This window comes from Cetorhinus maximus, chromosome 24, assembly GCF_964194155.1.
Source record: "Cetorhinus maximus chromosome 24, sCetMax3.hap1.1, whole genome shotgun sequence".
NCBI lineage: Eukaryota > Metazoa > Chordata > Chondrichthyes > Lamniformes > Cetorhinidae > Cetorhinus > Cetorhinus maximus.
The window spans coordinates 10,588,164-10,612,366 of record NC_135902.1 but is presented as its reverse complement, the minus strand read 5'-3'; the positions used below and the strand labels follow the sequence as shown (position 1 = coordinate 10,612,366).

The 24,203-nt window shown below is 40.0% G+C and overlaps 1 protein-coding gene across 1 annotated transcript; it reads left to right on the top strand.

Moving 5' to 3' along the window:
* Positions 1 to 1,207: 1,207 nt before the first annotated feature.
* On the top strand, positions 1,208 to 22,949 carry LOC144667648 (myosin-4-like). Its single transcript, XM_078529122.1, has 38 exons — positions 1,208 to 1,411; positions 1,519 to 1,662; positions 1,742 to 1,898; positions 2,038 to 2,065; positions 2,203 to 2,320; positions 2,432 to 2,524; positions 5,809 to 5,872; positions 5,980 to 6,078; positions 6,474 to 6,577; positions 6,927 to 7,065; positions 9,630 to 9,748; positions 9,852 to 10,001; positions 10,110 to 10,280; positions 10,388 to 10,688; positions 10,793 to 10,863; positions 11,052 to 11,139; positions 11,256 to 11,373; positions 11,482 to 11,605; positions 11,908 to 12,044; positions 12,186 to 12,441; positions 12,525 to 12,767; positions 12,881 to 13,057; positions 13,153 to 13,298; positions 14,026 to 14,116; positions 14,223 to 14,612; positions 14,719 to 14,845; positions 15,128 to 15,246; positions 15,540 to 15,736; positions 15,821 to 16,004; positions 16,096 to 16,261; positions 16,383 to 16,507; positions 17,365 to 17,673; positions 17,917 to 18,120; positions 18,224 to 18,349; positions 18,478 to 18,648; positions 18,795 to 18,899; positions 19,039 to 19,134; positions 22,794 to 22,949. The coding sequence occupies exons 1-38, from the start codon at positions 1,208 to 1,210 to the stop codon at positions 22,947 to 22,949; spliced, it is 5,817 nt and encodes a 1,938-aa protein (XP_078385248.1).
* Positions 22,950 to 24,203: the final 1,254 nt, after the last annotated feature.

The following is a 24,203-nucleotide window of genomic DNA, read 5'->3' as shown; positions in this document are numbered from 1 at the left end:
TAAGTAAAGTCCAAATGGCACAAATCTAATTGGTGCATTTAACTCAGACCCAAAGAAGTAAGATTAATTGATCTATTTTGTCTTTTCTTCTGCTAGAATTGCTGTGGAGGATTTTTTCTCATCTGAGCTGAGAAAGGTAACTGGTGTTAAGTCAAGCAAATGTAAACTACAATTCTTGAATAGAAAATTAGTCAGAGAAGTTAAATATCATTGTTTGAACTGAGTTTGATGCAAAGTGCTGGTTATCTTTCAAAGGGCATCAAGTTTAATTACATGTTCATTAGGTTATCCAACACTGCATTACAAGCAGCTGGTTCAGACCCATAAGCACAACATCATGTAGCAGCTCAATGATATATAAATATTGCATTCTATGCAAGTGACAGAATGATCACCATTTCCTCCAGTTACAAAACACTTTATCCAGAAGGATTTGGCGTAATGAAACAAAATGTGCCAATATAATTTACATTGCACAAAACAATATGTAAATCTAAGTGCCAGGCAACATAAAAATATATATCTAAATATGCCAGGCAAATGGGCATTATAACAAACGATATGTTAACATGGGGCCCCCGAACTATTTGCCTCCTTTGCAGCACCAGTAAATCAAGCGATACACAATTGCTCTGGTTTTGAACATTTAGAGCCACCTCCAGCGTTTTAGCGATAATATGGGAGCAGCAGACCAAAGACATGTTTTTGTTACTTTTTAAACACGACCAAGAAAATAGTAACAATATGCTTCATATGACAAACAGCTATAGTAACCGATAGCCCAACAAGGCTATTTATACAGTCTTATAGCCTTGAACAGATAAACTGCTTTTTGCAATCTTGCGTCTTTCAAATCACAAAACATCAGTTGTTTGAAGGATTTGAAAAATTTAAACTAAATAATAAAGGAAATTGTTAATAAAATGCTATAAAATTTATCAATTATTGCAACATGCAACAACATTAATTTAAACAAGGTACAATCAGAATTCAGAAATAAATTGACAAGAATTAACTATTTTCCGCCTACTAGCAGTAGTTAAATTAGAATTTAGATTAAGTCAAATGTGCGTGATCTTGCTTTCTGATAAATTGAGGAATTATTTACTCGTGTCGAGAAGTAATGCAATATAATATGCTGATTTTATTCAGGATCTTATTATTTATATAAATATACATGTATATATTTTAGCAATAAACCGAAGCCATGGGGGATGCGGAAATGGCAGTGTTTGGAAAGGCTGCGACCTTTTTGCGTAAAAGTGATAAGGAGAGGCTGGAAGCTCAGCACCGACCATTCGATGCTAAAACTGCCTGCTATGTCCCCGACCCTAAAGAATTGTACGTTAAAGGTACAGTCAAGAGCAGAGAGGGCGGTAAAGCCACTGTGGAGACTCTGGTGGACAAGAAGGTGAGTTGAAAAATTGAAAAGAGGTAAATCATCCTGAAACGCTTTACTGTCATCACAAAACCCCCATTCCTTTAAATAACATGGCAGGTTTGTGGATTATTTTTCAGACAGTAACTGTCAAAGAAGACGATGTCCTTCCAATGAACCCTCCAAAATTCGATAAAATCGAGGACATGGCCATGATGACCCACCTGAATGAGGCATCTGTGCTGTATAACCTCAAAGAGCGTTACGCAGCCTGGATGATCTATGTAAGTACAGCTTTAGATTGTTAAATGAAAACGATAATAGAAGAAACTAAAGATTTTTAATTCCTTTCTTCGACTTTAGACCTACTCTGGGTTGTTCTGTGTCACTGTGAACCCCTACAAGTGGCTGCCAGTGTACGATCCCGAGGTTGTGTCTGGTTACCGAGGCAAGAAGCGTCAAGAGGCTCCTCCACACATCTTCTCCATCTCTGACAACGCCTATCAGTTCATGCAAACTGGTGTGTATGAGGGTTTTGATTCTTTTTTTGGGTGTTCAGCGCAGAATTGTTTTCATTCTCATTGAGAATAAACTTAGGCAAAAAAAAAACTTTGTTTTCTGCACTTTGAGGGTTGATCTTGCGTTTGTCTTGTTTACAGATCGTGAAAACCAGTCCATTTTGATCACGTAAGTGTTGCTGGTTTAATATATTCCCGCGGAGGTTGGTTGCTAACCAATAGAATTGCAATTGACTCTCGCCTTTTTAATCGCTGTATTAATCCAGTAATTCTTGATTCCTTCATTTCTACCCTCGCCCCGTCCAGCGGAGAATCTGGTGCCGGAAAGACTGTGAACACGAAACGTGTCATCCAGTACTTTGCATCAGTTGGAGCTGCTGGTGACGCGGCCAAAAAGAAAGAGGCTCAATCTGGGAAGATGCAGGTAAAAGAAAATTGATGCAGTAAAATTCGGCAATTTCTGGTTGTTTAGTTGGAATTCATTTCTTGACTTGGTAAATGCTCCAATTTGTACTAATCAAAAGTATTTTTGCAGGGGTCCCTGGAGGATCAAATCATCCAGGCCAACCCATTGCTGGAAGCCTTTGGTAATGCCAAGACAGTGAGAAATGACAACTCGTCTCGCTTCGTAAGTTTCTTGAACATTTCCTGCTGTTGCATAGATTGTAGCCCCTAGTGTGCATGATTCTAATTAACAGATAGGGTATATAGTGAGAGAAACTACTTCTGCTGGCTGGGGAGTCTAGGTCTAGGGGGCATAGTCTAAAAATTAGAGCCAGGCCTTTCAAGAGTGAAACTAGGGAACAGTTCCACACACAAAGGGCGGAATTTAGTGTAATCTGCCAAAGCGAGTTTCGTGGCGGGAAGGGTTGTAGAATCGGATGGGAGTGGGTGAGTAGGAATTCTGACAACGGAAACTGGGCCAAATTAAACGGCTGGCGGGATGGCAGTGAAGAGGCGAACCTGGATCAATGCGATGGGAAGCCCGTTTAGATAGTTCAGAATTGGCTGTTAACATTCATTTGCATGCTGCTGAATAGTATTAAATGTACTTTTTGAGATTAAGCAAGTGACAAGGAGTCGTTAGATCCCTGACATATGACATCTGGCCATGTTGAAATGCCATTTTGCTGCTGACTTGCACAAGAGGAAAGAAGTGAATTCATAAAGTTGCAATCCAAGGGGCACAGATCAGAGGGGGACAGCCTGATGGAACAGTCTGAGGAACACAGTGGGAAGGCAGTGGTATTGTCACTGGGGACCTGAGTTAGAATCCCACCATGGCAGATGGTGAAATTTGAATTCAATAAAAATCTGGAATTAAAAGTCTGATCATGACCGTGAAACCTTTGCCAATTGTCGTAAAAACCCATCTGATTCACTAATGTCCTCTAGGGAAGGAAATCTGGTGTCCTTACCTGGTCTGGCCTACATGGGACTCCAGACCCACTGCAACCTGGTTGACTCTTAAATGCCCTCTAAACAACAGATGGGCAATAAATGCTGGTCTAGCCAGTGACGCCCACATGCTATGAACAAATAAAAAAAAACACGCATGGGGACAGCCTAATGGAACAGTTTGAGGGGCAGAGAATAGAACATCATATCCAGGGGCAGCAGCCAGTACCATGTGAGTTTAACCTCAGTAAAGCATGATTTCTTTGACATTAGAGCTTGGGTTGTGAGAAATATATATCACAAATATGATCCAAGAGTAGGACAACTTTGCATCACAGGATACCATGACTGTCCTGTTTTATATTAAGGGTAATCTTACAGTGCCTTGACATGGAACAAGATTAATGCTGATTGTTCCATGAACAGTCTAACTCAGCCTTCAACATTTTATAATGAAGATCACAATATTGGGTGCATGCATGGAGAAATGCTGAGAGAGGCATCTGCTGGTACCAAAGGTACCATTATCAGTGAGAACAGCAAAAGGGCCCATCCCTGCCACACAATCGGATGGATCCTATGCATCAATTACCCTTAATGGATGGCCACTGCATAGTTGCGGTCGGCCCGCCCCTTCCTACCCACTCTGGATAGACTGTCCACCAATATCCATTACAAGCCTACCAACTCCCACAGCTACCTCGACTACAGCTCCTCACACCCCGCTTCCTGTAAGGACTCCATCCCATTCCCTTAGTTCCTTCGCCTCCGTCGCATCTGTTCTGATGATGCCACTTTCAAAAACAGTTCCTCTGACATGTCCTCCTTCTTCCTCAACCGAGGTTTTCCACCCACGGTGGTTGACAGGGCCCTCAACTGCGTCCGGCCCATCTCCCGCGCATCTGCCCTCACACCTTCCTCTCCCTCCCAGAAACATGATAGGGTCCCCCTTGTCCTCACTTATCATCCCACCAGCCGCCGCATTCAAAGGATCATCCTCAGCCATTTCTGCCAACTCCAGCATGATGCCACCACCAAATGCATCTTCCCTTCACCCCTCCTGGCGGCATTCCGCAGGGATCGTTCCCTCCGGGACACCCTGGTCCACTCCTCCATCACCTCCTACACCTCAACCCCCTCCCACGACACCTTCCCATGCAACTGCAGAAGGTGCAACACCTGCCCCTTTACTTCCCCTCTCCTCACCGTCCAAGGGCCCAAACACTCCTTTCAAGTGAAGCAGCATTTCACTTGCACTTCCCTCAATTTAGTCTACTGCATTTGTTGCTCCCAATGCAGTTTCCTCTACATTGGAAAGACCAAACGCAGACTGGGTGACCGCTTTGCAGAACACCTTCGGTCTGTCCGCAAGCATGACCCAGACCTCCTTGTCGCTTGCTATTTCAACACTCTACCCTGCTCTCATGCCCACATGTTCATCCTTGGCCTGCTGCATTGTTCCAGTGAAGCTCAACGCAAACTGGAGGAACAGTACCTCATCTTCCGACTAAGCACTTTACAGCCTTCCGGACTGAATATTGAGTTCAACAATTTTAGATCATGAACTCTCTCCTCCATCCCCACCCCCTTTCCGATCCCCCCCTTTTTTTTCCAATAATTTATATAGATTTTTCTTTTCCCACCTATTTCCTTTATTTTTAGATGTATTTCCATCCATTGTTTTATCTCTACCTTTTAGCCTATTTCGATTCACCCCACCCCACCCCCACTAGGGCTATCTGTACCTTGCTTGTCCTGCTTTCTACCTTGAATTGGCGCATTCCTTAGATAATATCACCACCTTCAACACCTTTTTGTCCTTTTGTCTATGACATCTTTTGGTTATCTCCACCTATCACTGGCCCTCTATCCAGCTCTACCCTCCCCCCTACTTAAACCAGCTTATATTTCACCTCTTTTCTATCTTTACTTAGTTCTGTTGAAGAGTCATATGGACTCGAAATGTTAACTGTGCTCCTCTCCACAGATGCTGCCAGACCTGCTGAGTTTTTCCATGTATTTTTATTTTTACTCTGGAATCCTGCTGGCTTTCGGGTCCACCAGCAAGAACCCGTCTCCTGGACTAAGTTGCATCCAGAAAGTGGTAAAAGGTTGGAATTCTTTGCCACAAACAGCAGTTGGTACTACATCAATTAAAAAGTAAAAACTGTGATTCATTGACTTGTGTCATCCAAAGATTTTAAGGGATATGGGCAAATGGTGCCTTTGGTACCAGCAGACACCTCTCAGCATTTCTCCACACATGCATCCAACATTGTGATCTTATTAAAAATTGTTGAAGGTGGGTATATATCCCTGATCAGCCAAGGTCTCATTGCATAACAACAGAACAGGCTTGAAAGAATAAAAGGCCTACTCCTGTTCCTATGTTACTATGTTCCTAACAATCCTTCTGGTATATCAATTCGCATGTTTCAACAAGATAAATTATACAGTGTGCACATTGTGAATTGGCCTTCCAAATCACTGATTTGAGTAACCTTTACATTCCAGGGTAAATTCATCAGAATTCACTTTGGCACCACTGGGAAATTGGCTTCTGCAGATATTGAAACCTGTAAGTTCTGTTGAACATGATTTGCAAATATCAGTCATAAATCAATTTTTGGACATACACAGTGGTTCTTCAGTGAATCGATATTTGTATGTGTACATTCTCTCTAGATCTACTGGAAAAATCCAGAGTAACATTCCAGCTAAAAGCAGAAAGGAGTTACCACATTTTCTACCAGATGATGACCAACCACAAACCAGAAATCATTGGTAAGGATGGAAGTTTTGGCATGTCGCTACCTTGAATTTTTGTTGCTTGTTAACACGAGAATTATTAGTTCTAACATGTTAATTTTTGCAATACATCTTTATCTCAGTCTATAATTAGATGGATATAAAGAAAATCTTGTGCCACTTATTATAATTGTTATTTTCATACTTTTTCAACTTTATCTGATTTGCATCTTAAAAATGTCCTGTCTGCAATGCTTTCAGTGGTGTCTTAGGCCAGCAACTACCTGATCAATGTCGAATTAAAACTGAATTCGACACTTTGGTTGAATGGACGAGGGGAAGCCTAACTGTAAAAGTGGGTGTTACAGTATCTTTCTTTCATTCAGTCAATCAAAAGTATTCTAACAAAACTTTTATTTTGCTTTCTGCAGAGGCTTGTCTCATTACCACCAACCCCTATGATTTTCCATTCGTCAGCCAGGGTGAGATTACTGTCAAGAGTATTGACGATATTGAAGAATTGGTGGCGACTGATGTGAGTATCAATTGTACTTCTTTAATTGTGTTTCCTTATCCCGATACGTAAATCATAAGGCATATCCATTTTAGGCAGTTAGCACCAATGACTTATTTTGCTATAAAAATGCACACATCTAGAATGAAGATGATATGGAATATAAATAGACAATAATAATAATTAAGAATATCACATGTGCAATGCTTACCTGCACTGTCAGAATGTTAAAATTTGGAATTGTTGAAGTTGAAGATGCAGGACAAAGATGCGTTAAAGTAAATTTCAAAAGTTTTCACAAGGAAGGAGTTGAAACTGTTTCAGCATAAATCTTTTTATTGGATTCTAACTCTATTGTTTGGGTTTAAAGACTGCTATCGATATCCTGGGCTTCACCAATGAGGAGAAATGGGGTATCTACAAACTCACTGGTGCAGTAATGCACTTTGGGAACATGAAATTCAAGCAGAAACAACGTGAGGAACAGGCTGAGCCTGATGGCACAGAAGGTAACAGTTTCACACGTCTCCCTTCACTACTGTATTTACTAAGATTTATAAATTCAAAATAACATTTCAATTCAAAACATGTACTCAGTGCTGTAACACTTTGGAATTGTGTTATTTAAGGAATCAGTAATAAATCATAAAAGTTGTCTATTTCCCCTATATTTACCTATATAATTAATGTCCTCCATCTAAATGTGAATTTTAGTGAGTATCCTGATTCCACTGGTGGCACGTCCCTAACCTGATCTAAGCTCACGCTTTTGTTTGGTGGTGATTTTTCAGTTATTTTGGGCAGAATTTTGCCCTTGGTGGGCGTGCGGGCCCCATCGGCGGACAGCCAACCCCCGCCGCTGAAGCGGGGCCCGCTGCCATTTTGAGTGGCCCGCCCAGCGGCCTGCCCGACAGGAAGAGCTATGCGCTTCCTGTGCAGGGGGCGGAGACCAAGTGCTGTCTCAGGGAGATTACTGGCAGGTAAAAAAACCCCAAAAATAGAAAAATATTAAAATTATTAACATGCCCCCTCATGTGACAATGTCACACGAGATGGGACATGTTAATAAGAAACACATAAACTTTATTAAAGTTTTTAAAAACAGACATGAAACCCCATCTTGCCAGTGGATGAGGTTTCATGTATTATCAGAAGCCCGCTGGGGCTCCTGGCCTGCCCGCCAGCCTTAAGATTGGAAGGGCAGGTCTTTAACAATCTTCATTAGCCTGTCAATGGCCTTAATTGCCCATTGACAGGTCGGCGGGTGGACAGCTGATTTCGCTGTCCGCCCGCCTTCCTAAAAATTTAAAGGGACCGGGATGACATCGGGGGTTCCTCCCGACATCATCCCGCGTCATTTTCCCGTTGGTGAGCGGGCCTCGCCCCCAAATCGCCAACGGGAAAATCCTGGCCTTTGTTTCTGGTTAAAATTATTACTTCGTCACCAGGAATAACCAACATTTTAAGATGTATATTTAGTGTCTTGTTATCTTACCCATATTAATATCTACCTTTGGTAACCAAAGAGCAGCAGATAATGTATGCACTGCAGCTGAGATTTGCTATCGAGGTTTGAAACGTAGGTGTTAGGGATAGGAAGTCAGGTTTGGAGCATGCATGGATCTGAACATCTAACTTGTCCTTCTCAACCTGCCTGCAGCCTTTGACATGATTGAACAAACCATCCTCCTCCAAAGTTTCTCCACTGTCGTTCAGCTTGGTGGGACTGCGCTCACTTGCTTTCATTCTTAACTATCTAATTTTAGCCAGAGTGGCACTTGCAATGGCTTTACTTCCCAGTACTGCACCATTACCTTTGGTGTCCCCCAAGAATTTATTCTTTCTCCCTTCTATTTCTCATCTATATGCTGCCCCTCAGCAACATCATCCAAAAGCACAGAGTTAGTTTTCGTATGTGCGCTGATGACACCCAATTTCTCCTCACCACCACCTCTTTTGACTCCTCTAATGTTGCTAAATAATCAGACTACTTGTCCGGCATCCAGCATAATTTCCTCCAACTAAACACGAGGAAGATGAGTGTCAATGTTTTTGGTGCCAGCTTCAAACTCTGTTCCCTACCTACCAGCTTCATCCCTCTCCCTAGTAATTGTCTGAGGCTCAACAAGACAGTTTGCAACCTCAGTGTCATATCTGTCCCGATTTGAACTTCTGACCACATATCCTTGCCAACCTCTAGAACATTGCCCAGCTCAGCTGATCTACCGTTGAATCCTTCATCCATGCTTTTGTTGCCTCTAGACTTGACTACTCCAACATACTCCTGGATAGCCTCCTACGTTTGACGTCTGTAAATTTGAGGTTATCCAAAACTTTGCTGCCCGTGTCTTAACTTTCATCAAATCCTATCCATCTATCAGCCCCGTGCTTGCTGAGTTACATTGCCTCCCAGTTAAGCCAAGCCTTGATTTTAACATTCTCATCCTAGTTTTCAAATCCCACCATGATCTTTTCCTTCCCTTTCTTGGTAATCTTCACCAGCCCTAAAACTTTCTGAAGTATCCACACTCACCCAATTCTGGCCTCCTGAGTCCTCCCAATTTTAATTGCTCCACTACTGGTGGCCGTGCCATCAACTGCATAGGTCCCAAGCTCTGGAATTCCCTTACTAAACCCCTCCGCCTACCTATCTCACTTTCCAATATGCTGCAACAAGGACAAAAGACAAATCTAAAATTTGCCAAAATATACCTAACTGAAGAAAATTTCCAAATTGCATTGATCTTTTAACAACACTAGCTGCATTTCAAAAGTAATCCAGTATTTATGAAAAGATTTAGAGCATTCAAAGGTTATAATACATGATAAAATATCTGTTTTTCTTTCACCCAAATTACCTAAAGTCATACAAAAGGTTGCAACACATAGAGACTCTACCCTTGTCATATTTACATCTGTATAGCATTATTAATCTGAAAATCAAAAAGTGTATAGATGCTGAACTAGCACTTAAAATATGTTACGCATTTAATCAAGCACCAGAAAAATTCATTTAATGTGTATTGCATCGATTCGTACATAGTTCACAAATATATTCCCTCTATTTTTTCAGATGCTGACAAGGTTGCTTACCTGACTGGACTCAACTCTGCAGATTTGCTAAAGGCTTTATGCTATCCCCGAGTAAAGGTTGGGAATGAATTTGTGACCAAAGGTCAAACTGTTCAGCAGGTACATTTTCCTATGATTTTAGTAAAACAATGTGTGTGTAAACATTTAATACAATTAATTGAAGTTGCAGTTTTTGGCTAAACAATATATTGTATTCTTTCAGGTCTACAATTCAATTGGTGCCCTTGCCAAATCAATTTTTGAGAAAATGTTCATGTGGATGGTTGTCCGTATCAATCAGCAATTGGACACAAAGCAGGCCAGACAGTTTTTCATTGGTGTGCTGGATATTGCTGGGTTTGAAATTTTTGATGTAAGAATCAGAAATATAAATATCAACAAAATAAATTATTTAAGATTAGCAGCACTGAAAAGGCAATCCAATGATTAAATAAGACATTAAATTGCTCTAAATATTCAGTTCAACAGCTTGGAACAGTTATGTATCAACTTCACTAATGAGAAACTGCAGCAGTTCTTCAACCATCACATGTTTGTTCTGGAACAAGAAGAGTACAAGAAGGAAGGAATTGAATGGGAATTCATTGACTTTGGTATGGACCTGGCTGCTTGCATTGAACTCATTGAGAAGGTCAGTAACATCACGCAAAACATTAATTAGAATTGAAATACATTTATATAGACATTATTTTATCAGTTCCAATGTCTCAATGGTAATAAACTTTGTCATTACCCCAGCCCATGGGTATCTTCTCAATCCTGGAGGAGGAGTGCATGTTCCCCAAGGCCTCAGACACTTCCTTCAAGAATAAACTGTATGATCAGCATCTTGGTAAGTCAAACAACTTCCAGAAACCCAAGCCTGCCAAAGGAAAGGCTGAAGCTCACTTCTCACTGGTCCATTATGCTGGCACTGTGGATTACAACATTTCTGGCTGGCTGGACAAGAACAAGGACCCCCTGAATGAAACTGTAACTGGACTATTCCAGAAATCATCAGTGAAACTACTGGGTCATCTTTATTCTGTAACCGCTGAAGGTAAATTTCTATTACACTCAAATATGAATATTCCTTTTTGTTAACATTGTATTCTTCTGTTTTTTAATCAGTTTAAAACAAATATATTTGTTGCTTCTTTATAGCAGAAGCTGGTGCCAAGAAAGGTGGCAAAAAGAAGGGCTCTTCCTTCCAGACAGTATCTGCTCTGTTTAGGGTATGATTTTCTCTGACATGTACATTTACAATATGTAGTGAACTAAGTGTTAATAAATTTGAGTGAGAGAGCAAAACATTAATTAACTGTATCAAAGATGATCAATTAGTTGGTCAGTCTTGTATTATTGTTATCAATAACTTGGGACAAGACTGGAGATCAATATTACTTTCTTGTTTACTTCACAGGAAAACTTAGGCAAGCTGATGGCTAACCTGAGAACTACACATCCACATTTTGTGCGCTGTTTAATACCGAATGAGACAAAGACACCAGGCAAGTCTGTTTCCCTTGCTATACACTAATGGATGCAGTCATCTGTTTTGAACTTATTAGGTGATGAGAAAATTGTTTGGTGTGCTGCATTTTAATCATTATTTTGCATCCATCAGGTGCTATGGAGAACTCCCTTGTCATGCACCAGCTGAGGTGTAATGGTGTGCTGGAGGGCATCAGAATCTGCAGAAAGGGATTCCCAAGCAGAATCATCTATGGTGATTTCAAGCAAAGGTAATGGATCTTAAAAGTTGCACTTCAATTTTCTATTCTATGAAGTTGTGGAGCATATGCAGTTCTAAAGAGAAAAACAATAATGTACTTAAACTTCTAATACAACAGATACAGGATTCTTAATGCAAGTGCCATTCCCGAAGGCCAGTTCATTGATAGCAAGAAGGCTTCCGAGAAGCTACTGGGATCCATTGATGTAGATCATACACAGTACAAATTTGGACACACTAAGGTAATCAGATTTAAAATCTAAGTTTCTCACTGTGAAATAACAGGCTGGTGAATCTATAACTACAGCTTTAAGTTTATATTGGGAAGCATAAAAGTTGCCTTATTGCCCCTGCATTACTATGGGACTAGATATATGGAGCTGTCCATTAGGATGGGGATGAACCAATTGCGCACAATGCAAATGCCACACAGACTTTCTAGTATCAATTCAACAATGCAGAACCAAATTGAATCATGGTTTTAAAATTTATTATATTTTGAAAATTGAACATAAAGGTGAACACTCACTTTAATGTATTTAAGGTGTTCTTCAAGGCTGGTCTCTTGGGTACACTTGAAGAGATGAGAGATGATAAGTTGGCACAACTCGTTACCCGTACCCAGGCTATTTGTCGTGGATGTCTAATGAGAATTGAATTTAAGAAAATGATGGAAAGGAGGTAAATATCTTCACCTACGAACATACAAAAACGTATTTGCCAGTAAATATTCTTTATGCAGTACAATACCATTATATTATTACACAAAAGCTATAGAAGGATTGTTATGAACTGTGCCCCCTGTCTAACTGCATCTTTTAGGGAAGCACTGTACACTCTACAATACAACATCCGTGCATTCACAAATGTCAAACACTGGCCATGGATGCAATTGTATTTCAAGATCAAACCTCTTCTGAGGAGTGCTGAAACTGAGAAGGAAATGGCGAATATGAGAGATGAGTTTGAGAAAACTAAGGAGGCACTTGCCAAATCTGAAGCACGAAGGAAGGAATTAGAAGAGAAAATGGTGGCTATTGTACAGGAAAAGAATGATCTGCAACTCCAAGTCCAAGCGGTATCAACATTTTAATGTAGTAAATTTGTATACAACATATAAAAACATAGCCTGATATAATTAACTGTATCACTTATGTGCAGGAGAGTGAAACTCTAGCAGATGCAGAAGAAAGGTGCGAAGGATTGATTAAGAATAAAATTCAACTGGAAGCTATATTAAAGGAAGCAAATGAAAGATTGGAAGATGAAGAAGAAATGAATGCTGAACTTACAGCCAAGAAGAGAAAACTGGAGGACGAATGTTCAGAACTGAAGAAAGATATTGACGACTTGGAGCTCACTTTAGCCAAAGTTGAAAAAGAAAAACATGCCACTGAGAACAAGGTATGAATAGATGATTTTTATGTATGATAGATATACAACTCTCGGAAGGTTTTTCATATCGTTGATGACACTTCATGAAATCCTTCTTTATGTTTTGTTTTTACTGAATATAGGTTAAAAACCTCACTGAGGAGATGACTAGTCTTGATGAAAGCATTGCTAAAATAACAAAGGAAAAGAAAGCCCTACAAGAGGCCCATCAGCAGAATTTGGATGACCTTCAGGCTGAGGAAGACAAAGTCAACACTCTGACAAAAACAAAGACAAAGTTGGAGCAGCATGTTGATGATGTAAGTGTTTTTAAACATAGCTAGACCAAATGGATTTGACAATATCACTGTTGTTTGAAGCAAATGCCGACAAAAGTATGTTTTTCCTCTCAAAGCTCGAAGGTTCTCTAGAACAGGAGAAGAAACTTCGCATGGATGTTGAACGTGCTAAGAGGAAGCTTGAAGGTGATCTGAAGTTGTCACAAGAAACCATAATGGATTTGGAGAATAATAAGCAGCAACTGGATGAGAAACTAAAAAAGTCAGTCTTCATTTTACTATAAACCTGGGCAATAACTAATTTATTCACATATTGTTGCTTGAGTTCTGATTTCACCTCTTGTATAGTTGATTGGATATCGAACTTTGTATGGCAGACACAGTTTCTTTAGGTAGCTAATTTTCCTGACCTTGAACCTGTGGACACATAGGAACAAGAGTTGGCTGGTTTGTATCCTAATTCCATTTACCTGTTTTGGCTCTATATTCCATAATACCGTTTGCTAGCAAAAATCCATAAATCTCAGTTAACATTTAATAATTGAGTTAACTTCTACTGCTTTGTGTGGGAGACAATTACACATTTTTACCAGCCTTTGTGTAAAGAAGTGTTTCCTAACTTCTGAATGGTCTGGCTCTGATTTTAGGATTATGTCTCTCTATCTACCCTTTCAATTCCTTTGAAGATCCTAAAATCAATCAGACTACCCCTTAACCTTCTATGCGCAAAGAAATACAAGCATGTCTTATGTAATGTGTCCTCATAATCTAACCCTTGGAGCACTGGAGACACCTTTGCCTGGAAAAGCCGGCTAGTGTAATAACATTTCTCACAAATAATATGGTGTTAACTCAGGATTTAAGATTTCACTCTAAGTACCCATAGCTATCTTAATTATATTATTGCCTCATTACATTAAGGAAAATAATTAGTTTTCTTTATGAGTTCAGGAATACTCTAAATTTAGTTTTCATTTATATAATGAAAGGAAGGAATTCGAGATCAGCCAACTTCAAAGCAAAGTTGAAGATGAGCAGGCTTTGGCTTCCCAGCTGCAGAAAAAGATCAAAGAATTACAGGTGATTTATATGTCCAGTAAAATTATTGATGCTTCCTTTGTAAAGGTTATGTGCTGCAACAGCGTTACTTGTTCTGAAATTATAATCAATGCATATTCATCTTAAGGCTCGTATAGAAGAGCTTGAAGAAGAAATTGAAGCTGAACGTGCCTCTCGTGCCAAGACTGAGAAACAGAGAGCTGATCTTTCCCGGGAACTTGAGGAGATCAGTGAACGACTAGAAGAAGCTGGCGGTGCAACTGCAGCACAGATTGAACTGAATAAGAAACGGGAAGCAGAATTTCAGAAGATGCGTCGCGATCTGGAAGAATCCACCCTACAGCATGAAGCCACGGCTGCTGCTCTTCGTAAGAAACAGGCTGATAGTGTCGCAGAACTTGGGGAGCAAATTGACAACCTGCAACGTGTGAAACAGAAGCTTGAGAAGGAAAAGAGTGAGCTGAAGATGGAAATTGATGATCTTGCTAGCAATGTGGAATCAGTGTCTAAAAACAAGGTAAGGTTCTGAATATTGCTAAAACCTATTCCATCATATAGTTGAGCTTAATAGTTGGTGTCTGTTTGGTTTCACATCCTTTGAGAATTCTGTATATTGCTTTCAGGCAAACCTTGAGAAAGTGGCCCGGAGTCTTGAAGACCAGGTCAGTGAACTGAGGACCAAACATGATGAGCATCAGCGTTTGATCAATGATTTATCAACTCAGAGAGCACGTCTTGGAACAGAAAATGGTATTTATCAGCTATTGTTCAATTTCTAGAAAATACTACATTTTTGATCTATTCCAGAAAGCCAGTGGTGAACTGGAGCCAAACATTACACATTTCTATATTTATTCACAGAGTTAAACATTATAAGCATACACCCCTTAACACAACAAACACAGTGTTGGCCTGTGTCTGTGCTAAGTGAATTTTCAATTAAATTTCCATCACGTGCATAGAATTGAACACAATTAATATAGTCTTTACAGTTTCGTAATGCTTTTGCCTGGAATCTCTTCTGATTTGCAGGTGAATTGAATCGCCAAGTAGAGGAGAAAGAAGCCTTGGTATCTCAGCTGACAAGAGGCAAACAAGGATATACTCAACAGATCGAGGTGCTCAAGAGACTGCTGGAGGAAGAAACAAAGGTACCAGAATAATTTAAGTAAATTTCCCATTTTAGCTTTGGAACAATTTCTTTATAATATGTTAAATTAATTTCCATTTTTTAATTCATTCTTGCAACAATTTAAATTCTCCAAATTGCAACAACATAAAATATGACATTTTGTGATGTGATTGTCTAGTAACTGACATAAGATGCTAAGTGATGATATTTCTAGTCATTGTGTCCATAAGCAAAGTAACAAGATTTATTATCACAGTAATAATCGCAGTTATATTAACTAGTGTTTCATCACCAACTGGGTAATTACTTCAGGCTAAGAGCGCCTTGGCACATGCTCTCCAATCCGCCCGCCATGACTGTGATTTGCTCCGTGAGCAATATGAAGAAGAACAGGAGGCAAAGGCTGAGCTCCAACGTGGCATGTCCAAGGCCAACAGCGAAGTTGCTCAGTGGAGAACAAAATACGAAACGGATGCGATCCAGCGCACGGAGGAACTGGAGGAGGCCAAGTATGTTTTAATAAAATGAGAATTTGGCTACGTACATTATTTGAGATGATGTTATTACAACATCTTTGGTTTTGTACTTATCAGGAAAAAGCTTGCTCAGCGTCTTCAGGATGCAGAGGAACACATTGAGGCTGTGAACTCCAAATGTGCTTCATTAGAAAAGACAAAACAGAGATTGCAAAATGAGGTGGAGGATGTTACGATTGATGTGCAGAGGACAAATTCAGCAGCAGCAGCTCTTGACAAAAAACAGAAGAACTTTGACAAGGTTTGAGTCATATTCCAAAGACATAGTTGTATTCACCCTCTTTCTCTCTCCTCCTGTTTCTTTTATAACTGTTGCAATTGTATAATAAAAGGTTCTGGCAGAGTGGAAGCAGAAATTTGAGGAAAGCCAGGCTGAACTGGAAGCAGCTCAGAGGGAAACCCGCAGTTTGAGTACCGAGATTTTCAAGATGAAGAATGCATATGAGGAGTCTCTGGATCAATTAGAAACACTTAAACGAGAGAACAAGAACCTGCAGCGTAAGTCTTGATCTTTTATTATTTCAATATATTAAAATGTTGGTATTTTAAAATTACTGCATCTGCCATAGAGTGCTTTCATTACAGAGTTAATTTAAGTTGCGTTTTTTTCATAAAACAGAGGAGATCTCTGATTTGACTGAACAGATCGCTGAAAGTAGTATGGGCTTCCATGAGCTGGAAAAAGCAAGGAAAACTTCGGAGACAGAGAAAAACGAAATGCAGGCTGCTTTGGAGGAGGCAGAGGTAAAAATATTATTTTTGTAGCTCATATTAGAAATTATATTTTTGAATAGCATTTGTTAAAACCAATATACAATAAATAAATCTATATTACATTATCAACTTTGTCCAAATTTCCAATTGAATTTTCCCATTGTTATGATCCCTGTAAAGACTGATAACTTTTAAGAAGATGAAGGAGTTTCCCAGTGACCGATGGAAAGAATTGCTCAACAAGGTTTCACATCTTAAGACTTTTATTGTAACAAAATAAAATCTGCATCAACATTGGTTTGGCCTCAACTGGAATAATGTGTCCAATTCTGGGCACCGCACTTCAGAATAGATGTTAAGGCATTAGAGAGGGTGCCAAAAAGATTTACGAGAGTGGTCCCAGGGACGAGAAACTTCAGTTACATGCATAGCTTGGAGAAACTGGGGCTGTTCTCTTTAGAGAAGAGAAGATTGAGAGGAGATTTGATAAAGGGGTTCAAAATCATGAGGCGGGAGCAGGCAGGACCCGGCAACCTGGCCTCTAGCTAATTAGGGCCAACCTCCAGAAAAATCACGACCCCCTCTCCCTACTTCTCCCTTCTTGGAATGGGGACGAGACCCAGAAATGGTGCAGGTGTCAGTGTCCTGACCCCCAACATCAAACCTTGCCCCATATTTCAAACTCTGGCCTTCGAAATATAAGGGCTCTTGATACTAACTAGTTTAAAGGATTGCTTTAAAATAATACCATAACAGTTAGAGCATTACAACTACATAATTAAACGTTAACAAGTATGCAGCCAGTATATGCTATCATAGGTAACTCACACACTTCTTGTAATGAAAAACATGTGACATTGAAAATCTTGGGTGATGCCCTTTTGCAGGCTTCTCTGGAACATGAAGAGAGCAAGATCCTCAATATGCAGCTAGAACTGAACCAAATAAAATCTGAAGTTGACAGGAAAATTGCAGAAAAAGACGAGGAGATTGATCAGCTGAAGAGGAACCACCAGAGAGCTGTAGACACAATGCAAAGTTCCTTGGAGGCTGAAATCAGGAGCAGGAATGATGCTTTAAGAATCAAAAAGAAAATGGAAGGCGATCTGAATGAAATGGAGATTCAGTTGGGACATGCGAACCGTCAAGCTTCAGAAGCTCAGAAACATCTCAGAAACATTCAGGGTCATTTAAAGGTCTGTATAATGATGCATTTGTGTTTGGTTTTCATCTAATCACATTTAAAAAATTACTGGTGAAAACAAACAAATTGTTATTTGCCAGTACCTTTAGATATTTAAATTGTTAAGCGTTTTGGATATAAGTTAAAAAGAAAACGTATGATTCACTGCGATCTGTTGAAAATGTAGCAAATAATGTAAATGGTTGGTTTACAATAAAATCATACAGTCTAATACATGTTTCTATGTGGGAAGTAGGATACCCAGTTACAGCTGGATGATGCTTGCAGAAGCCAGGGAGACTTGAAGGAGCAATTGGCCATGGTTGAGCGCAGGAGTGGCTTGCAGCAGACTGAGATTGAAGAAATGAGGGCAGCAATGGAACAGACAGATAGATCTCGCAAACTGGCCGAACAGGAGCTTATTGATGTCACTGAGAGAGTACAGCTGCTGCACGCTCAGGTTTGTCCGCACACTGTCAACTTTGGACCAAATAGAAATGCAGTCTCTCCAACAGTTTACACATCCTGCAAAACAAGTTCTTATAAACTGACTTTTCCTGCAGAACACAAGTCTCATCAGCACCAAGAAGAAGCTGGATGCTGACCTGAATCATCTCCAAACTGAAATGGAAGAAGCAATTCAGGAAGCAAGGAATGCTGAAGAAAAAGCAAAGAAGGCTATCACAGATGTAAGCCAGAAGTTAACTATTTATTCCTATTTTTACAAATGCGGATTGAAATAAGGGAATAACTTTGTCGGTGCTATTTCAAGTTTGTGCTTGAATAATGATTTGCCCCATTACCTCACGGTTACAAGGCTGCCATGATGGCTGAAGAGCTGAAGAAGGAACAGGATACCAGTGCCCACCTTGAACGAATGAAGAAGAATCTTGAGCAGACAGTGAAGGACCTGCAGCACCGCCTGGATGAGGCTGAGCAGCTGGCAATGAAAGGAGGGAAGAAACAGCTCCAGAAACTGGAGGCTAGGGTAAGTGGCACGATTGTGTTATGCTGCAAATCAATATTTGTGACAACAAGTCATTTGGACCAATTTGGAGAAAATAATAATCTGAAAAGGCATTGTAAAATTTGCATGGTTATAAAGCAATTACTACAAATTGGTGACTGGTTTAGGTACGTGAGTTGGAAAATGAATTGGAAGCTGAGCAGAAGCGAAGCAATGATGCCACCAAAAGTATTCGCAAATATGAAAGAAGAATCAAGGAGCTGTCCTATCAGGTACTGCACAGCTTTCTCTTGTGCTAATTTCAGAATTCTGTATAATCTTATTATCTGCAGGGCACAATACATTGTCACCAAGGCTAATTATTAGTTTCATGATGTATTGACAAATTGTGTTCTTTTGTACTGTTTTCAGTCAGATGAAGATAGAAAGAATATTCTGAGACTGCAAGATTTGGTTGATAAACTGCAGCTAAAGGTTAAGGCCTATAAGAGACAATGTGAGGAGTCTGTAAGTAATCTTTCCTTTTAAACCTCAAAGGCAAATATATATATATAGGACACTGGGCACATTTATATTTTTTAAACATATTTTTATGAAATTGTCTTAGTACAGAAATTTATAGTTAAGTGGTTCAATAGTTTTTTTTTAATAACAGCTGCAATGAATATACAACAGTTACTGTACCTACCAAGCATCACTAATTCATGTTTGCATAAGAAAACATTGGAATGAGCAAAGACCTTTCAGCTTATCAAACCTCTTTCCACAAGCTATTGATAAACTGCCTTAGTAAGAAATCTACTTGTCTAGTTTATTCTCAAAGGAATGTTCTAAATTCTGCCTAAACCCTAAAGAAATCCAAAGGCCAAGTTAGTCCTTTGCCCCATCTGTACCATTTAGCTACATCTAATTTTGCTTTATACATATTCCTGGCCCCAATGTCAAAAGCACAGACTATCCTGGTCAATGTTATAAGTGATCATCTTGGTTATTGTGCTAACCTCCATTCCTGTCTCCAACCAGTCATTAATCCAGCCCCTTTTGAATGCAGCTGCTTTGTTGAGAGTCAGCTTTAGGCTTTTGAACTTTAAACAGTTCTTCTAATTCTGTGCTTGTGGTCTAAATCTAATAGGCTGCTTGTATTTATGTCAACTATGTTTCTCGACATTTTGAAGACCTGAACCATGTCCTTCAAATTTCTTTTGTCTGACAAAAAACCCACCATTGTGAGTCGATCCTCATAGGAAAGAGCCCTGAGGTGCAGTTATCCTGCTTCACTTATTGAAACTGCTGCATCAGTGTACTTTGAAAGGCAGGGTGCCAAAATTGCCCACGTTATTCCAAATACATTTTGATCGGTGATGTGCATAAAACTAGAATAACTTCTCTCAATTTATTATTAAATAAGCTTTGGGATATATTATTTAATTAATTTGGCAGATGGGTTTCACATTAAATACAGAAAATCTACAGTGAATGCTTGATCATCACAGCCTAATGTGTCCTTCTTTATCTTTGCTGATGAGACACCCTTTCACTGGCTCTGCATTTGCCGTGTTTCAATATGCATTATTTTACAATTACCTACTATTAGCTGCTATTACTTAGCTGGTCTAGATGTATTGATTCTCTTTATGACCCTTATATTTGCCATCTGGCCACACTAACAGTAAATTTTATAATATTACACAAGAAAAACTGTCCGACCAAATTATTTATATATATTGCAACAGCAGATGTCTCAGAACAGATAGGGCAGAATTTTCTGCCTATCGGGTGGGCGGGCCCGACCCAATCTCCGGCGGGCGGGGAGCCGATCCCCGCTGGAGAAGTGGTCCCCGCTGCCATTTTAAGTCGGCGGGCCAATTAAGGCCCACCCAGTGTGACGTCCGACAGGAAGCGCTATGTGCTTCCTGTGCAGGAGGGGGGGGGATTCCCCAAATGCGAGAGTGCACTCTTTCACGTATGCGCACGAAAGAGCGCACATCTCCCTGAGGCTAAGTGCTGCCTCAGGGAGATCGCTAACAGTTGTATAAACATTAAAAATAGCGGGAAAAAAAATCCTTAACATGTCCCCCTCATGTGACAATGTCACACGAGATGGGACATGTTAATAAATTTCACTAAAACTTTATTAAACTTTTTAAATCCCGACATGAAACCTCATCCCGCCAGTGGATGAGGTTTCATGTTTTTTCTATTCCCCGCCGGGGCTCCTGGCCTTAAGGTTGGACGGGCAGGTCCTTTAATTGTTTTAATGATCCTGTCAATGGCCTCAATTGGCCATTGACAGGTCGGCGGGCCTGCAGCTGATTTTGCTGCGGGCCCGCCTTCCTGAAGATTTAAATGGGGCGGGATGACGTTGGGGGTTCCGCCCGACATCTCGCGTCATTTTGCGCGTCGGCGAGTGGGCCCCGCCCCCTGTTCACCGACGGCAAAATTCAGCCCATAAACTTCAATCTCCACAATCCCGGCTCTCATACAGAGCTTTCTCCATTATCATTCAGCTCCCTATTACATGTTCTCATCACACAATCATTCCATGAGGCTTCCCTTTTGTTACAAGCCTCCATCTGTTAACTGACTTTGAAAAAAAAGTCGAAGCCAAGTACATTCTTTTGTGTCACTAGATGACCCTCATCTGCTAATTTAGTTGCTCCTCAAAGAATTCCAGCAGATTTGTGAGACATGATTATTTCCTGAACCCACACTGACCAATCTTTATGGCCTCTGATTCTTTAGATGACCACTGTTGGCATTCTGTACAAAACCCTCAAGTTTCACCTCTATTGATGTAGTAATTCTGAGTTTCATATTTCTCTCATTTTTGTAATGCCAAGGTAACATTTGTTATCTTCAGAATTCAAGATCAACTCTTCAGAGAGCTCTCAAAAATATATTCTTAAGTCTCCTCTATCTCCCTTATTTCTTTGGGGACTTTAGGTTGCTTATTCTTGTGCCTGATCAATACTTCATTCTTTGTTTCTTTAGAATGCCCTTTCTTGACTTCTGCTAGTGTTATATATGTAAATGTCATCTTGCAAAAAGTACTTAAGGAAAAGACTAAGGCACCAGTATGCAAATGCTGGCAGATCTCATGCTATTAGCAGCTGGGCAATTCGTGCCCTTCAATTTTCTCCCATAACTTGTGTTGCCATAGGGCTATGGGCCAAGCACTGGAAAATGGGATCAGTGTGGTCAGATTTTTGTTGGCCGGTGTGGACATGTTGAGCCGAATGGCCTCCTTCTGTGCTGTAAACATCTAAGGGTCAATAGCAAACCTGAGTTTTTCTGACCGCACTGCAGGCTTATTCATTCTGGCCACAAGGAGACTCCTCCAATAATCCTGAAGTGCTTCTTTTCTCATTATGTGAGGAGGTTGCACGGACACAGATTTCTCCTGCGAGGCATGTACACTTAGATTGGCAGGCAGCTCTCTGTGTGATGATGGCAGTGATAGATCCATTAATTCAGGAGGAGCATTAACATGATAAACAAAGCAGAAAATGATGTAAATCCTCAGCAGGCATCAGTGGAGAAAGAGAAACAAATTTAATGTTTCAGCTCGATGATCTTTCATCTGATGAAAGAATATTGACTGAAAACGTTAAATCTGTTTCTCTGTCCACAGATAATGCCTGGCTTGCTGGGTATTTCTAGCATTTTCTGTTTTTATTTCAGATCCCATCACCTGAAGCATTTTGCTTTTGTGATAAACAAATGCTGTTTTTGAGCTCCACCTAAATTAGCACTTATGAGAAAGAGCAGCCTTGTCAACTGTTCCTCAAATGATACCAATCTAATGCACTTACAGCTGCCATGTTCTGACCGAATTTGTCGTGGCACATGAACCCCAGTAGATAGCTGGTGAGTTTAAGGGAGTCAGTGATGGTCTGGAATCTCCATGATAGGTCTCAGGTTGATGGTCCATTATATTTTCAAACTTTCCAGTGTTCATGTCTTCGCACAAGTCAGCACTTAAAACCAAAGGTCCCTTACCTAAAATACTATGTCGAGCTTAATTATAATCTTGTAAATTAGACTGTTGTAAAAGTGTATTTAATATATTTACTATTTCTTAGTTCTTCATTTAAATGCACTTTTCAGCGACTGTTCATCATTTTGAGCAATTTTGTACTGATACTTCTTGCATGTATTTTCTTTAGGAGGAGCAAGCCAATGTTCACCTCTCCAAGTTTAGGAAGGTCCAGCATGAGCTAGAAGAGGCCGAAGAACGTGCTGATATAGCAGAAACACAAGTCAACAAATTTAGGGCTAAAAGCCGCGATGTTGGCGCTGGCAAGGTGATGCAAATGATTTAAAAATGGATTAAGTTACATAATTAAATAAATACTGAATTACAATATAGCTACAGTAAACCATCCATTTTCACATTAATGCAAAGCCATTTGAGCGCATGGCAGCCCGAAAATAGCAGTAGACCCTGGGAGTCAGGCCTGCCAATTGACTTCCACTGACGCCAAAGAAAAAGTAGTCTTGCATCATTTGGAGTTTGCATTGGATTAGCACAAATCCTGTTTGATGCATAGTTTAAATTCCTATTTATGATGCTCATTTGGAGAGCTGGTGCAGACACGATGGGCTGAATGGCCTCCTTCTGCGCCGTAACAAGTCTGTGATTTGATACTACAAGTGTACTGGTAGTATCGTTCAGGTCTAGCAGCTAAACATGGCATTTATTAGATACAGAATAGGCTAAGATTGGTACCTTTGAGTGTACCTGTAGCTTTATTCAAAATATTGGGTTGATTTTCTAGTTTACATTAATATTATTTTAAAAGCACTCTTGTCATTGTATTACCTAACAACTTGCACTTTCTTTTTTGCATTAGGCAGCCGAAGAGTAGAAAAAAATGTCGAAATATTCCAAAGAAGAAATATGCAAAATGTGCAATGCTTTGAGACACAGTTTTATAACTAATATGAATTAATTCCCGTTCATAGAAATAAAGTTGCAACTCTAAAAATTCTTTGTTGTTATTCTTGAATGTGAACACTAATGCGTGGAGAAAAGTTGAGTTCTAAAAATACATTTATTACAAATGAAATTTTAAAAATCAAATCAAAATATTTTCTGCATTATTCTCATTTTCTTATTGCATTACTGGAACGGTCAGAATTTATAGTTTTTTATTATTCTTACAGGCCTCATTCTTGACTTTCAAATGCCACAGTACTTCACTTTCCATGTGCTGAACTCACAAAACACAAGGTGGCGCCAACCTTTAGGGAAATCCCCTCTAAACCTGAATGTACAAAATTCTGAGATACTCAGCAGGGACGGAGTACAATTCCTAATCCTACATTCTATAAGTGCTGTCCAAAACCCCCTACCTTGCTGACCACCAATCATACCACCAGCCCACTCTCCTATTGCATCAATTGCTACAGCCAGCCAATCACCTTAAACAGGTGGGCGAATAACACCCGTACTCCATCTGGCCAATTGCTCAGCTCTGGCCTGAGGCCTGATTTTTTTTTTATTAGCTCACTGTCTGAGGAGCCTTGGTGAGTTCCTGCAGTGCATCTTGTAAATGGTACACACTGCTGCCACT

Excerpts from the sequence above, each read along its gene's own strand:
- LOC144667648 (XM_078529122.1), top strand. The coding sequence starts at position 1,208 with ATGGGGGATGCGGAAATGGCAGTGTTTGGAAAGGCTGCGACCTTTTTG. Across the intron at positions 13,058-13,152 it reads TGGAGCAGCATGTTGATGAT|CTCGAAGGTTCTCTAGAACA; the intron begins GTAAGTGTTTTT and ends TTCCTCTCAAAG. Across the intron at positions 15,247-15,539 it reads TGCTGGAGGAAGAAACAAAG|GCTAAGAGCGCCTTGGCACA; the intron begins GTACCAGAATAA and ends TAATTACTTCAG.